The 15605-nt window shown below is 47.9% G+C and overlaps 1 protein-coding gene across 2 annotated transcripts; it reads right to left on the bottom strand.

Annotated features, from left to right (window-relative positions):
• Positions 1 to 2695: 2695 nt before the first annotated feature.
• LMO2 (LIM domain only 2) lies at positions 2696 to 13898 on the bottom strand. Of its 2 annotated transcripts, none has more exons than XM_027115061.1 (4): positions 12989 to 13299; positions 12642 to 12867; positions 8325 to 8540; positions 2696 to 3699 (listed from the first exon to the last, which is right to left on the bottom strand). In XM_027115061.1, exons 1-4 carry the CDS (start codon positions 12993 to 12995, stop codon positions 3480 to 3482), a joined length of 669 nt encoding a protein of 222 aa, XP_026970862.1. In that variant the 5' UTR covers positions 12996 to 13299; the 3' UTR covers positions 2696 to 3479. The 2 variants fall into 2 exon arrangements, with proteins under 2 accessions (XP_026970862.1, XP_026970861.1); XM_027115060.1 differs by lacking the exon at positions 12989 to 13299 and adding an exon at positions 13661 to 13898 and having other exon boundaries at positions 2697 to 3699.
• Between the last annotated feature and the right edge of the window lie 1707 nt (positions 13899 to 15605).

Below are 15605 nucleotides of genomic sequence, written 5' to 3'. Positions count from 1 at the left end.
ACCCTTCCTCCACCTCTCAGAGATTCCTGGGTTTGGATTTTGATTTGCCATTCAGTCTCAAAACTGTGGAAGACATCATCTCCCCTGTTATTTACTCACTGGCCCAGCCCCGCTCCAGCCAAACCTCACCACCTCCACCACCACCACCATGAAAACTCTGGGCTCACTTGACTACCTGCTCCACTAGGTCAAGGTCTCTGAGTCTTTGCTCTTGCCTGTGTCACCTCCTTGCTGGTCCAGGGGCATTTGAAATGTCACTTCTGCTTTACTCCAGATAGCCGCCCAGGGGCCAATAGAATTGTTCCCTCATCTGTGTTTCCATAGCACTTTCGACATATCTTTATTATGGTGCTAGTCTCATATCATTGTACTTTGGTTACATTTCTGGCTAGACTGTACTCAAATGGTTTCAAATAACCTGGGAAGAAAGGTATTCATTTTCCCTATTTTGCAGATGAGAAACCTGAGGTTCAGGGAGGTGAGCCTAAGAGAGGCAGCAGAGCACAGGGTGAGGCCTCAATTACAGACTACTTCTGCCCTTTATTAGCCATGGGACCTTAGGCAGGTGACTAAGCCTGTCTGTGCTGCAGTTTCCCCGGGAGTCCATGTGGATGATAATAAATAGAAACTACCACGTGGCGCTGTTCTGTCACTTAAAGGAGTTGCTATTTGTACAGCCCCTAGAAGAGCGTCTGGCACGTGGTAACTGCTGTGTAAATGTTCGTTAAATAATTAAGTCACATCATTGCCATTCATATCCCAGTCTTATGATGATAGAGCTCCTAGCCACTGCTCTGCTGTAACTTTGTAGGATTCCAAGATTCCCTGAGAAGCAGTGATTCTATTAGAGACAGCAATAAAAGGAAGCTGGTTCAGGTTACAAGACATTAATAAGGTAAGAGGAAGTGAAATGTTCCACCAAATTGCTGAAGTAAGTCATGGACCGGGGAAGGGTGCAGGTGCCTGGTTCTCTGCCTCTGGGTCTTGGGCACAGAGCCTGCATGCTCAGGCAAGGACCACCAGGGTAGATTCTGGGAGCTGGTCCCTCTCTTTACATGTCCTTCCTCTCAAGTCAGTTGTGGGTTAGACATTTGGGCCCCTGGGGTGATTTACCACAAAGACTCTGCTTGCGCATTCACAATTCTGCAAAATGGTGCCATGGACAAATGGAAAACGTTAATTATCGCTTCGTTGAGGATGGCAAAGGTATGGGTTGAGCTCCTGAATCTTATGTGTATTATACTATCATGGGGATTAAGAATAAAGTTTACATTTCAAAAGCAAGAACCATTTTTATTTTGACCTAATACTGCACATAGGTTCATTCACATAACTAAAATCTATTATTATTATTATTAATGTCGATATGGTTAAAAATGGTGGATTGAATTGTGATTGATCTGGTAGATGACAACTGCTAGCTGAGTGACAGAATTATGTAAAGGTTTTCAGCTTAGGGACCAGGGGTAGACAGTGTTGGTCTACATGTGGAAAAGTTACTCAGTGATTAACCATTGTGTCAAATACTAACTATTAACAACTTAGAGCAGATGATCTACCAAACTGGGGATGTTTCAGAACATTCTTAAGCTTCAGCATGAGTCAGAATCATCTTTAGGGCTTGTTAAAACACAGATTGCTGAACCCCATCCCCAGCATTTCCGACTCACTCTGTCTGGGATGGAGCCCATGAATCTTCATTTTTAATAAGTTCTCAAGTGATGCTGATATTGCTGGTTCATGGACCACAATCGGAGAACCACTTCCCTTTGTTGATTTAGAACAAATACCCCTCACTGGAAGTCCCTTACCAACACCTAGTTAAAATTCAGTATAACTAGATTTGTTTTAAATAGGCCACCCTAAGCAGTCAAACTTCCCAACCACTTTTAGTATTTTACAGACCAAGAGAGCCATCACTTAATTATTTCTCCAGAAGAAGAAAAAACCAAGCACACCCTAGTGATGAACTTTGTAAAGGAATATCACAGTTAATTAATTGTAGCACTAGATGCATGTTTCTGATGTCTTGATAATTAAACACATTAAGACTTCTTGGTACTTGCCAATATTTTTATGTAACAATTGAAATACATCTCCCGTTCGTCTTTCATTGGGACGTTCTTGAACTAGTGAGCTGAGAGGTGATGACCAGCAGGTGGCGCTCTGAGTCAGTTCATGGCTGCCTGGATGCGGTGAAAGGCAACCGCACAGACAAGGTGCCTGCTGTAAATCCTCAAGGTAAGGTTCTCTTAACCACTTGTCATAAAATACCCTGAGACACACGTCTTGGAAAATCGAAGTGTCAAGCTCAGCATCTTTGCCACATTTCAAACTAGGTAATTACCTTCTCTCCCAAGGGAATCTGTTTTATGTATTTGTGTCCTTCCTAGGTTACAGGTTTCCCAAAGGCAAAGATCTTGCCTTCTGTTCATTCTATACAATGCTGAAGTGAAATGCAGGTTTTACAATAGCAATCTAATTATTCTACATCCCTCTGAGCTACATGATGACCCGTTAGATACTAATTGCTAGTAATATAGAAACGTGCCTGCCTCATATAAACCCTAGCCATAAACTTGTTTTTATTTGACCGAAAAGTAAATTGCTTATTTACTTCTCCTTTACAATATAAAAAGCCGTTTTTTTCCTGCCATCCCAAATTGTAAGTCATTACCAGGTAAACAACACTGCGTATTTTAGTCAGTCATTTTTATTGTCCTCGGAGTTTTTTTAAACTACACACAACAAATACTTTGATATAATCTAAGATAATAAAATAGGTGAACAACTTTTTTTTTTTTTTAGATTTACATTTGTATAGAAACAATCTGTGGAACTTCTCACTTCAAAACTAAGGTGTCTAAAAACAGTGGTTCATCAGCATTGCTTTAAAGAATTGTTTGGTTAAAAGTTGCAGTTTTCATTCTCAACTGAAATGTCTCCATGCAGTGTCCCTTGGGTCCAAAGCTTAAGGCCTTGGGAAGGTGGCCAAGAATAAAAGGATGGCCACTCTTCTCTCTGTCCTTCCCTTGTGTGGAGGACAGTGGTTGGAACAGGGTTCTCATAAAAGCCAGGAAGAAAAGAAATCAATTGCACATCTCTAGTTTTCAAGGGTTAAAGACATAACAAGTCTGGGCAGAACAAGTCCCCATCTGTAGATGGGAAGTTCCATCATGACGGCACAGAAGCCCCAACACTCTCTCCCTCGCTAATCATGTCAGTTACTACCCATAGGCTGTGGCCATTGTCCATAAGTTCTCCCTCAAGGCCAGTCATTTTGTCACGTTTAAGTTTTGCCCCCCTTGCATTATGTCACTTGGATGCTGTGTATTGGTTCTTGGTGTCCAATTAGGGTCTTTCATCCCCTAAGAAATGTCTCAGCCCACCCTCAAATCCCCCAAATGCCTAAGAGTGAAGACCCCACGGAGACAGTGACTTCAGTGAAACACCTCTCCAAAGATGCTGGGGCATCTGGCCTATATCATCCCATTGACCTTAGTCCACTCATAGATGTCCTGTTCACACACTATATCGGAGTTGATGAGGAGGTATCTGTCACCCACACAGAAATGCTTCTGACAGGCGGCACATTTGAAACATTCCAGGTGATACACTTTGTCCCTCACCCGCATCGTCATCTCGTAGGCACGGATCCGCCTGTCACAGGATGCGCAGAGGCCGTCCTGGCCAAAGAGCCTGGGGAGAAAACAGAGAGAAGAGCTAAAGAGACAGTGGCACAGATAATACTGGAAGAAAGGGCCTGAGGATGGGTTCCATGCTGTAGGCTGGATTCCCAAGACGTCCCAGCAAGGAAGAGCTGGGTCCAGACTGATGGCTGACTTGTTCGCAGTGCTTCCTAGGAGGAAGTGGGTCCTCTGGGATGAGACCGTATCTGTGGCATTTGTGTTTGGCATAACTCGTCCCTTTTCTGAGCTCTCTCCCTGCCTGTAGCCACCACCCTCCACGCCTCCAGGTTGCCCCGGGCCCCACCTCTGGGGAAAAGACTCTCAGCTGAAGTGATTTCAGAGGTTAGGCCTGGATTGTGTGTCTCTTCCCAGGGGAACTTTCATTTTAGAAGAGGGGCCAGGAGTGAACCCCAGGGGCCCCTTTGAGAGGAAACTGACCAGGAATGCAGTGAAATGGGCATCTTTCTGAGGCTCCCGAATTCTATCACATCAACAGCCACTAGTTCCACCCATAGGGAGGGTTGGTCTTGAATTCCTTCAAAGGTACCAGGGCCATCTCCGCATGGTTGTTTGCTGGCACCCCAGCTTCTGGGAGACAGAGGGAGCTCAACCGAAAACACGCGGTATAGTTAATCGTGCCTCGGACATCTGGAGGATGGGCAGCATTTCTCCACATAGAATGGAAGATCTTAATTCGAGATCCTTGCTGCCCCAATGGCATGAGTCTCTGGAGAAACTCCTCTTCTGACATTGAAATCAAGACTCTCCTAAGTCTCAGCTGACAGGTTACTTATATTAAGCAACATGTAGTGCCAAAGTGGGAGATGCGATATGGTGGAGCCTAGTGCAGTGGTTCTCAAAGTGTGGTCCTGGGACCAGCCGTATTTGCATCACCCGGGAACTTGTTAGAAATGTTCGCTCAGGCCCTCCTGATTGAGATGCTCTGCGGGTGAGGCCCAGCCATCTGTGTGGTCCTGAGCACGGCCAGGTGATTCTGATGCAGGCTGAAGTTTGAGAATCAGCCCGCAAGAGTGGGATAACACAAGCACTGGAATCAGAAGACTTGGGTTCAGCCAGGACTAGCCCTGAGTGCCTGAGTGACCCTGGTGAGACCTCTGATTCCTCTGAGCTTGGCAGTGATCATAGCGTGCCCCTCACCCGGCTGTTAAAGGATGGACGCAGCATGTCAAAGCACCAGCGTTCAAGGGCAAAGCCAGCACTGGCTGGGTTTTAACACATCTTGGGGGTATTCCAACAGGGCCAGTCTTGCTGCCAGAAGTCATTTTCCCACATGCCTGATTACATGGCATGTCAGCAGGTCCCTTCCACGGAAAACCTTCAGGGCGGTTTTAGGTGAATGCCTGTTCTTCTCGGAAGTTCTTATTAACTTCAGAAGAGCAGAGAATCAACTGGTACGTTCTGAGAGGTTCTAGGGGAGATGAGGGCAGTTGACAAATTTTGAAACACATGAACAAAATTAATGGAACCAGGAAGACGTGGTCTGTGGGTAGGGAACTCATGGTTACAGCCAGGCCAGCTAATTTCCCTCCGAATCCCGCTTTCCATTTGAAGAGCTCTGAGTGTTTTCAAGGCACCACCTGGGAGCAAGCTCATTACTGGGGGAGAACATTTTATCCCAAGGCAGCAGATGGTGGAGCTGTAGGGAACTGCCACCCTGGAGGTCACAGAGTGGAAAGACAGTTCTGATTTCCTGATTGTTCAGTAAGTTGAGTTTGGGCCCAAGTGACTTACAAAACAGTGTGTGTGGCATGAAGCCAACCACCTGGGGTGTGTGACCCTTACGGAAGGAGAGCGTTTATTAAAGGGAAGTTGGGGGTAAATTACAACACACGTCAGGCAGCTAACGAAGGGAAGGATGAAGGACTTGTATTTGGGAGACAAGTTCAGGTCCCAGCATCACCTCTAACTAGCCGGGTGCCCCAGAGCCAATGACATCCTCTGCCCTGGCTTCTGTGTCTTAAGCTATAACGCAAGAGAACTGGAAGAGAAGGCCTCTGCAGGCCCTTACAAGCTCTGGTTTGCTGGGACTTCACTAATAGTGAAAATAGCCAGGACTTGACATCTAACTTGGGCGTTCACCTCTGGCACCAAGAACTGGTGCCTTAGGCTGGATATCCCAGAAACAGACCCTGAGACCAGGATTTGTTAAGGATGTGTCATCAGGGGAAACAGGTAAGGTGGCAAGGGAAGCCGGCCAGAAGGGGTGCAAGGCAAGCAAAGTTGCACACTCAGGCCAAGTCCGAGGGGAGCTTCAGCCTGACTGCACGGGGACTCTGGGGTGTAAGTTGTCTCCAAGCGGCCCTGGCTCCCGGCAAGATTGCAGGACTTTGGTCTCCGGCAGTGCCAGCCACTGGGCCAGGTCTGTTGGGCATGGGGGGCGGGGGGCAGGCAGTGGGCACACTTCTGGCTTTAACAGACACAGGTGCTGGCTGTTGAAAGTAAAACACTTAGGGGTGGGGAGGCACTGCACACAAAAACTGGTAAAAAGCGATCCGAGGGGATCTGGGCTGGGCACTGATATTAACAGCTACTCTTCGGTTCCCAAGAAAACAACATAAGAGCACAGGGTTTATTTAGGTTCTGCATGGGGGTCTCATGAATATTTGAGGCTAAATGTCTGAAAGGGACTGTAACAGGCAAGTCAAATACTGGAAACCCTCAGGGGGAGAAGTTCTCCTGGGGCAGGGGTGGGTGGGCAGGGGGAGAAGGACTGAACCCCATCATAGAACCCATTTCCTCACTCCTCCAACTTGCCTTTTGCAAAGACACTGCCAGATATGTCAAGAATGCAAGCAAACAAGTCCATGGCTAAAGGGCCATGCCTTCAGCAAGAAATGATTTTTCTCCTCTGTCAAGAGATGTCATGTCTGAAGCTCCCTCCTGCCCATTTTAATAACAATAATATAAATATGAAAGGATGGCTGGAAACGCTTGCACTAACACAGAGTTAATTAACATGTTGCCTAGGAATGTAACAGGGAGAAGAATTATTTCATGTCACCAAGACACAGGTTAATTAACACTGGGTTCTCCCAGACTGTTTTTTTTCTCTCCTTTTTAAAAATGCAAGAGATTAACAAGCCCAGGCAGCACGGGGTTTATTCTTGAATGTTATATAAAAACCGCAGAAATAGGGAGAAGCCCGGGCTCTTTTGACCTTACTCTATCTGTACTTCATTTAATAAGATTCAAATGATTTGACAGGGATGTAGTCAGGGGGCCCAATGGGAATCATTTACCCGTCTGCTTTCTGCACTGTCTTGGCAAACTGATAGCGAGCAGAACCAGGTCTCTATTTATCCCAGTTCTGTTTTCTTGTTACTTAATAAAAAATTGACCAAAATTAAAATCATGATCCTTGGAAACCTGACTTCTTTTCTCTGAACCACCAAATTTGCAAGGACTTTATCAGGAAATTTGGGGGTGGGAAGCTTACTCTGTCAGTCTCTGGGTGAACAGATAAGCTTCCTTCACCATGGAATTGCCTGCATTTTTTTTTTTTTTAATGTAAAATGCTCTGAGGGCAGGTTTGGGAGGAAGAGCTGGCCTGGCAGCCAAGGGCGCTGGAGTCTAAACAAGCTTCCCTGGTTTGGGTGGTTCTAATGTATTAGGGCTCCATGCTCCACAGACCCTCCGCCACAGGAAGGTGGCAAAAATCTGACAGCTACACAGTTAAGCAGATTTGACAGCAGAGGGCACAGAGTTACCTCTGCAGCAGCTAATATGAAACTGGAGATGCTAGAACGTTCCGGGCAAAGGCACTCATCTGAGTGCTGGAAAATTCACATAGCCAAACTTATGACCCAGAGCACCCAAGATGGCCTCAGTGCCTGTCTCACTGGGTGTTCCAGAGTTCCTATTTTGCCTTTCCATTCTTCCATTTCTTTGTTCATTAGATCGGAAAAGACTCTAATGATCAATGTTGTGAGCAGCTAACATCTATTTGATCCTCATACTCATGCAGCAAGCCAAGCACTTTGCATGTATCACCCCATCTAATTCCCACCCCTTCTTGGAGGTAGGTATCGCTGTTATCCCCATTTTACAGATGAGGAAGTCGAGGCTTAGGAAGGTTATGTAACTTGTCCAAGGTCACAGAGCTAGAAAGCAGTGGTGCCGGGGCTCAAACCAACAGCTGACTTCAGGGCCTTCCTGCTGTGACCGTCAAATCCTTGGAATGCCATGGCGAGATCATGCTTTCTATTTTTAAATTTCTCATCACATAATATTGGAATCTTACAAAAGACTATTTAGAACCTATAGGTATATTTTGAAGCATTAAATGAGCTCCTAGGAGCTCCCACTCAAACTTAGAAACTACAAAGCTCGCAGTTCCTTTGGCACGTCCTGTGCCTTCTCCCCAACCTTCTCCCCTTTTCTGCCCCACAGAGGGAACCGCTATTCTGAATTCTGTGTTCATCACTCTCTCGCCTTTAAAATATTAGAATTTGACCATGTAGGAATGTATCCCTGAGAACATGCTTCTCGAACAGGAAGAAAGGCCGACTGCTTCCCTGCATCGGGCAGCTGAGACCCAGCCTGACCTCGCTGGGGCAAGAGGCAGGCACTGGGGGAGACAGACCCACAGCCCCAGGAGGGCAGCGAGGACAGTACCTGAGATAGTCTCTGCGGCAGAGCTTCCTGCCCAGCTTGTAGTAGAGGCGCCGGCCCACCTCGCCCAGCCGGCACCCGCAGAGGTCACAGCTGAGGCAGTCCTCGTGCCAGTACTGGTCGATGGCCTTCAGGAAGTAGCGGTCCCCGATGTTCTGCTGGCAGCCTCCACATGTCAGCAGGGATGGGGGGATCTGCAGCACCTCATCCACTGGCTCCCTGGAAAGAAGGCCAAGCATTAGGGATGACCTCATCTTGGGGAGACAAGCACGGGAGAGGGGTCAGGAGTCATGCTGTGCCCAAAAGGAAACCTCATTCAATTGCCTGTAGGTGACATAGGAGAAAGGAGGGGATAGCATATACCTAGGGCAGACTGCAGAGAGACCCTGCCAGCCTTGGGTTAGGACAGGAGAGAGCTAGACCCTACATCCTAGATCCCGGAAGAAGCAAGTGTCGGGCACCAAGAGGCACCAAGGCAACTGCAGGTGGTACTGCACCCCTACCCACAGTCCAGCCCCACTTTCTCGGCACCTGTGGTCTCTCTTCTTTATCTCCCTCCTACTCCATCTCCACACCTCTCCTCTTTCCTCCTCACATACCCAGGGCCCAAGGGCACTGCCCAAACCCAGAGGAGGCACCCAGGACTATAAGAGTTGCTTGCTGCCAGGACAGTGACTTCCTAGAGGACTAAGAATCTGCAAATTCCCTTTTGAATCTCCGTGCCATCCTGCCTCAAACCCTTCCCAAGTGCACAAAAGCAGAGGTGAGGAAGGAAGAAAGAAGAAAGGGACCCCAAGTTATTTTAGGTTGCTTTCTCTTTCCAAGATAAAAATTCCATCAGGATATAATAGAAATTCTCATTATTATTATCTTTTAATAGAAATTCTGCATCCCATCCTTCTTACTGAATGAATCCTTGGAGAAAAATCTCAGGTGTTAATTAAGGCCACTGTTAAACTTAGAAAGGACGTCAAACAGAACTTTCTGCACGTGAACCTTTTTACAGCAGCAAAACTGGTTCGGATGAAGTTGATTTAGGAAAGAAAGTGGGGAGGGGGCAATAATTATTTTCGAGAGAGTGGAAGGCAATTAAACAGACTCTGAAATCTCCATCCAGGCAATTGTTAGGAGTGAGCCTGTGATGTGTGTTCTTTCACTACAATGTCATACAGTGTCTCCAGTTCACTTTGCTTCACTGGAATCTGAATACTTCTGTTTTACATTTTAAAAGAAATAACGTTATTTGCCAAAAGAAAATAAAGGGAGTGGGAGAAATGATTCTCTCACCAGATGGGACACAGGAAAAACAGTATACCTGTTGATCTGTGACAATTAACAAGTGCTTTCTTGACCCTCACTCAAACACAAATCTATTTTTCAAAATTCTATTATGTTTTGAAAAATGGAACTGCCTCCAACTGTGAAATTCCCAAAGGGAGTTTCCCCCTCGGTACTTTGAGGGTATAAATCTGTGTCTCCTATTTCCAGCTGACGCTAACTTACCAGGTGACCTTGTGTCCTGATTGGCCTGTGCCCACAGCACTCAGCGTCCTTTACACCTAGGGATGACAAGGCTCAGGGAACCAGTGTTGATAACACACTCTGACAGCTTCGGGCGACTCTGTCTGTAATGTGCATACCTCCCTGTGAATATTTAGGGCTACTGAAACCCAGCCCACACTTTGTAGATCAAGTATGAGGGTCCTTTGTGAGATGATCTCCTTTTAGAACAGGGAAATGTAAAACCCAAACCAGTTTCCTCCTAAAAACTCAAGACTTTGAATAGTTTTAAGAATTCACTGAAGCCTGGCTTGCTTTTCTTTGTTTCCACGGGTTATACATAAAGACTTCCATTCTCCCTCCTGAAAAATAAAACACCAGCATTTTCACATGCATCACCTCAGAATCGCATCTCTTCCCTTTCCACAGCCCATGGTCTTACTTTAGGCTTTCAGAAACACTCATGGAACCTCAACACTGCTGGATGCCCTGATGCTGAGGCTGCCAACCAACTGTGAAAGAAGAGAATTTGCACTTAGCTGGTGCAAAACTGCCTGGAATTAAAATGAACTGCTCTTGTTACTCACAGGGAGGCGGTAGGGGCCACTGGTGGTCCAGTAGAGGAAATCTCTGTGTGAATTCTGGCTGTCTTTCTGTCTAAATGTTTCATTTGCATATGCCTTGGCAAATTTCTGTGTGTAATTTGGAGATGCTGATCAGACTGACCTCAGCTGCACTGACCCAAGTATGTACACAATGAAGCTTCTGGTAGAATAGTGGTTCGCAGTAGAAATGGTAAGCAAAAGAGCTACTGTGATGGCCTGAGATGAGATAGGAAAGGGTAGGATAAGATATTGGCTCTATCTTTCTATAATTAATGATAATATCACATTATCTTTGGTGGATGTTCCAAGCCAATAACTGAGTGGGATTCACTCCCTAATATTTTATATTCTCCTAGAGCCTATCTGAATATTATATCTAAACACACTTCGGCCTGGATTTCTGGGATAATTTCTCAACAATTTCCAAGAGCGATAGGGAAAAAATGTGCTGCAGTAATTTCTCAGTGAGCTGGTCCACCTCCGATGAGAGCTTGTCTGCATTGGGCAAACAGTGAAGCAAAGGATGGAGAAGAGCACCCTTCAGTAGGTGCTTTGCTGTGTTATGAGGTAAAGATGTTTCAATTTTCCAATCTCAGTGAAAAAGCACAAACTTTGAAAAGAGAAACACTTCCTTCAGGGAACTGAAACCTCCAGATTTATCTTCTAATAAAAGGCTTAGTGATTGAGTTCTACTGATCGAAAAGGCATTAGGAGCCTTTCAAAGGTAATTCATCCAATTCACTCTCTTATTGTATTGCTATGGTCTTGCCCAGGCTCTGAAAACTCAGGGCTAAGTTGTAATTCTTGGTTTGTTAAAAAAAAAAAAAAAAAAAAGAGCAAACCACCCCTTTAAACCCAGTGTTTTCGTAGATATATACTTTTAAAAAGGAATGTTATCTTTCTCCTGAGAATTTAAGGAAGCTGGGTTTTTGTTAGAACAAACCAGACTCCTTATAGAACTGGCATCTGAACCTTCAAGATTGAATAGGGCTGTTTATATTCTCACTAGATCATGGTACTTCCTGTGTTTTACGAGAACACGCTGAGCTTTTATGCTCGTAACTGAGGGTAAAACCCAGGTATATAAACACCATAGGAGACTGAAATTGGGAGGAGGAGGTACTTCAATCAGGAAAGCACAGTTCTCTTAAAGCAGAAAAAGAAAAGAAAACAAAACAAAACAAATGCCTCTTAAAAGCACAAATGGACAAGTCATTAACCAGCTCCTTTGGTCTGTGTAACAAATCCCTTCAAAGGATTAGATGGGGACTTCAAAGGAATAAATGTTCTCAAAACCAGACAGCTAATGAATCTTAAAAGGGCATTTGCGCTGACGGCTAAATGATATCTTAAAACAACCCTTTCTCCGCGTCTTAACACTAAGGAATGGGCTGGAGGTAAACATTGGGAAGAGGGGTTACTTCAAACCAGTCAGAGCCTCAGAAAACAAATGCAGTTCATTAGATCTCCGGTTCCCAGACTCCAAACCCTTTGAGACTGTGATAAAAGCCGTGAGACTCCGCTCCCCAGAAAAAAATCACCTATACGCAAAATGGTGCACTAACTTTCGAGATTCAAAGGTCCCCATCGGTGGACCCCGAGGGGAGAGGCGGGGACGTGTACCCAGATTAACTCCGTGTTTAGCTGCTCTAAAGTCTCTGAAGGCCTGAGTGAGCTCCGAGGTGAATTCTCGCACCTCCTCACCCGCCGGTCCCTGGCGCTGCGGGCAGCCGCTCCACCTGCGGACCGGGAAGGGGGCCGTCGGGGACTCGGGAGGCCTCCACTTGTAATGTCCCCCTTTCCAGGACCAAATGGACAAAGAGAAAGGGGACCGAGAAGGAACGAGAGGGGAGAAAGGAGCAGAATCGAGTCCTGAGGGCTCTCGGGACTGCACCTGCGCGCTTCCGACCTCCCCCTCTGCCTGCTCCGGTGTAAACTTTCTGGCCCGCAGTGGCTTTGGGGAGAGTCCCAGGTAGCCGGGAGGGGCCCGCAGCGGCGCCGGGTCGACCCCCTCTTCCTGCCGCCCGCCGCCCAGCCCCTCTCCCAGTGTCCCCGGAGTCACCCGATAGGATGCGGGAGCCCCGCGCAAGGCAAAGGGAACCAAGGGCACGCTGCGGGCGCGCACCTGGAGCCTTCTCGCCGGCCGCCCGCGCCACCCTGCCGCCCCGGGGCGCGAGGCCGTGGACATCGTGGGTGGCAGGGGCGCCGCACTTACTCAGACGGGTCCAGGCTCTTCCTCTCGATGGCCGAGGACATTGGGGAGGGAGGTGGTGTGCCAGGCGGCGGGGGCGCTCCCTTTGTGGCGCGGGGCTGGCCGGCTGCCGGGGCTCGGACCCCCTCGGATGCTCGGGCGCCGCCGCCTCCGCTCCTGCGCCTCCTCTTGCTCCGGCGCTCTGGCGGCGAGCTCGCCCCTCCGCGCTCAAGGACAGTCACCGCGCTCCCTTCAAACGCCAAAGAGAGAGAGCGAATCACCGGGCTGCCGCGCGCCGCGGCCGAGGCGGGGACAGGGGCGCGCAGCCTGCCCCGGGCGGCTGCAGCTGCCGCTGCTGCTCAGGACTTAACCTTCCATCCCGGTCCCGCCGCCGCCGCCGCCCGGTCCGGCTCGGCTCGCGCGCTGTCGCCGGCTCCGCGCCGCCCGCGGGAATGGGGCGCGACCGTCCGGCCGCCCCTCGCCCCTCGCCCCTTCGGCCCGGGTCGCGGCGCGCAGCTAGCCGCCGAGGGCAGGGAGGGGGCGGCGGCCTGGGGGCCGGGAGGGGACTGCGCCTCTCTCCCCCGGCTCCCTCCTCTCTCGGGAAGGTCTATTTTCGCTCAGCTTCCCTCTGTCTCTGGTTTCATTTCCTTTTTCCTGATCACGATTCAAATACAATAGAAGGAAATCACATTTAAAGAGACAGCTGCCCGGTACCCACCCCCCCTTCTTTTTTTTTTTTTTTTTTTTTAACGGGGCTCCTGGGGATTAGCGATACAAACAGCAGCCGCCGCCGCCGCCGCAGCAGCCGCCGCCGCAGCAGCCTCCGCAGCAGGACTGAGTTGGCGTCTTAAAGGGGCCAGCGTCGGGGACGGGGAGAGTGTCTCAGTGAACACCTCTCCTTGGAGAGGCGGCTGGGTTGCCTCTAAATCATTCTTTAGGGATTCCCCTCTTCGGCGTTGCCCTTTTGGTAAACTAAGATTGAAAGTAACCAGCGGGCCGCTCGAGGAAGAAAGAAAAGACAAGAATGCGAAATAAGCACATACAGAGATGCACGCGTTCCGAGTGGCGTTCGCGCCCGTTCGAGGTTCCAGGTCCGCGGACACGGAGCGCGGAGATGCCCCAGACAGCGCGGCTCTGCTGGCTGCGGACTTGTGACTGCGTCCGCGCTCCAGACAGGCGACGGGAACTGTGCGAGCAGAGGCCGCACGGGCTGGGTACGCCTGAGCAGTGCCAGGGGCTGCTAATCCCAGAGGGAGCGTGGTTGGGAGGGACCAAGCTGATCTCAGTCTCCTCTCCATCTGCTGGCGGCAGAATTCCCTCCCTCAGCATCTTTCAAAAATCGGACTCCTGCGGTTAAACTGGCCCCTGTAAAGTGCCAATAGTACTCTGCACAGAGAAGAGGCCTCTCCAATGAGGGAGAGACTATTTTGCCCTGGGTCAGGGAAAGCGAGAGAAGCCAGACTTGATTTTCGAGTTCAGGTTTCCCCTCCAACCTCAAGGGCAAATTCTAGGAAGAGGGAGGAATGCAGAAGGGGAGAGGAGGAGGCTAATAATCTGCCCTTGTGTAGAGCAAAACTTTAGGTCCCTTGGGCCTCATCAGAATTCCTTGAAAATAACTGCGTTCAGAAATTAATACTAAAGGCCTACTTGTGCATGACACCAGTCACAAGTCTGGTGAAGAAGGAACTACCAAGTACTTTCAGGATCCATAGTTTTATATGAGCAGTCTGGATCATGGTCATGGATATTGTATTCCCATTTTAAAGATGGCACTGAAGGAGCTGGATGAGTTCACACTGAAAGGTGGTGGCTGAAATCAGAAGTGCATCCCTGTAGGCATCGTTTTCCCTGTTCAGAGCTTATCCTCACTAACTTCTCACACGTAAAACCAGAATTTACTATTGCTTGCATGCTCTTGTCCTTTCCTTACCTCCATGTCCAAAGCTTGGGTCCCTATGGGTATAATTAAAATCTCTCCCAATCTCCACCCCTCCGGGGTGTGTGTGTGTGTGTGTGTGTGAAAGGAAGCCTTAAGAGCAGCTTTGGGTCCAACTCAAGGCCTTCTTGAGTCTCTAAAAAGGCCTTCTCTGCTCCTTGTTTTTAATTTAAAAAGGGAAAATGCCTAGAATTTTTAGGTCAGCCTGAATTATGTGATAACCATGTAACCTACTACTCTACAATTGGAAATGAAAATAAACATATATATAGGCTGTGAGGAGCAGTTCACCTATTTACAACCAGTCAACGTGGTGATTAAATGCTAGGACTTGGGCATCCGACTGCCTGGGTTTGATTTAAGCTCTTAGTTATAAGCTAGCGGGGCCTATCTAGGAAAGTTACTTAACCTCAGGAGGCAGTATTGGTAGTGGCTCTGGAGTCAGACAGCCTGCACCTCAACCCACCATTTCCCACCTGTGAACCTGGGCAAACAGCAGGAATTTAAATGCCCAAGAGCCTCATCTGTCAATGGGGGTGCCAGAATCTATTGATCAGTTGTTGTGAGGATGAGTGATTGCATGCAGTGTGGCCCTTAGACGTGTAATGAGCTGGGGGAGATACAGACATGAGATTACATACATGGATAGCATTTGGTGTGTATTAAGCTCTCATAAATTGTAGCTTCTGTATTACAACAGACTATCGTTGGGAGAATTTAAAAAGAGTTTGAAATTAAATTTAAAGGTGAGCTGGGGGTTAAAAATAAGAATTTCCCGCCCAAATTAAAAAAACTGTCCCATTTTTTAAAAGCAAACAGAGGAGGGTCCCTTCACTTCACCTCCTTGTGCTCGTATAGAAAACATATATGCATTTTCCATTTTAATGTTCACTGCCTTGGTGATTACATGATATGTTTGCATCTGCTTGCTTTTATTAAATCTGATAAGTTGCTTCCTACCTTGCTATATAGTTTTGCATGGGGCTTAAGTTAGTTGTTATATTAAATATATCCTTGGGTTCCGGAGGTAACCTCTAAACGGCCAACTTTGG

The sequence above is a fragment of the Aethalodelphis obliquidens genome, unplaced genomic scaffold (genome assembly GCF_003676395.1).
Source record: "Aethalodelphis obliquidens isolate GAN/ISIS:26980383/991018 unplaced genomic scaffold, ASM367639v1 scaffold14, whole genome shotgun sequence".
NCBI lineage: Eukaryota > Metazoa > Chordata > Mammalia > Artiodactyla > Delphinidae > Aethalodelphis > Aethalodelphis obliquidens.
This window is presented reverse-complemented; position numbering and strand designations above follow the sequence as displayed.

Coding starts and splice junctions, on each gene's coding strand:
- LMO2 (XM_027115061.1), bottom strand. Junction 8,541..12,641: donor AAGAGCCTGGACCCGTCTGA/GTAAGTGCGGCG, acceptor CCTTCTTTCCAG/GGAGCCAGTGGATGAGGTGC. Junction 3,700..8,324: donor TGCCGCAGAGACTATCTCAG/GTACTGTCCTCG, acceptor TTTTCTCCCCAG/GCTCTTTGGCCAGGACGGCC.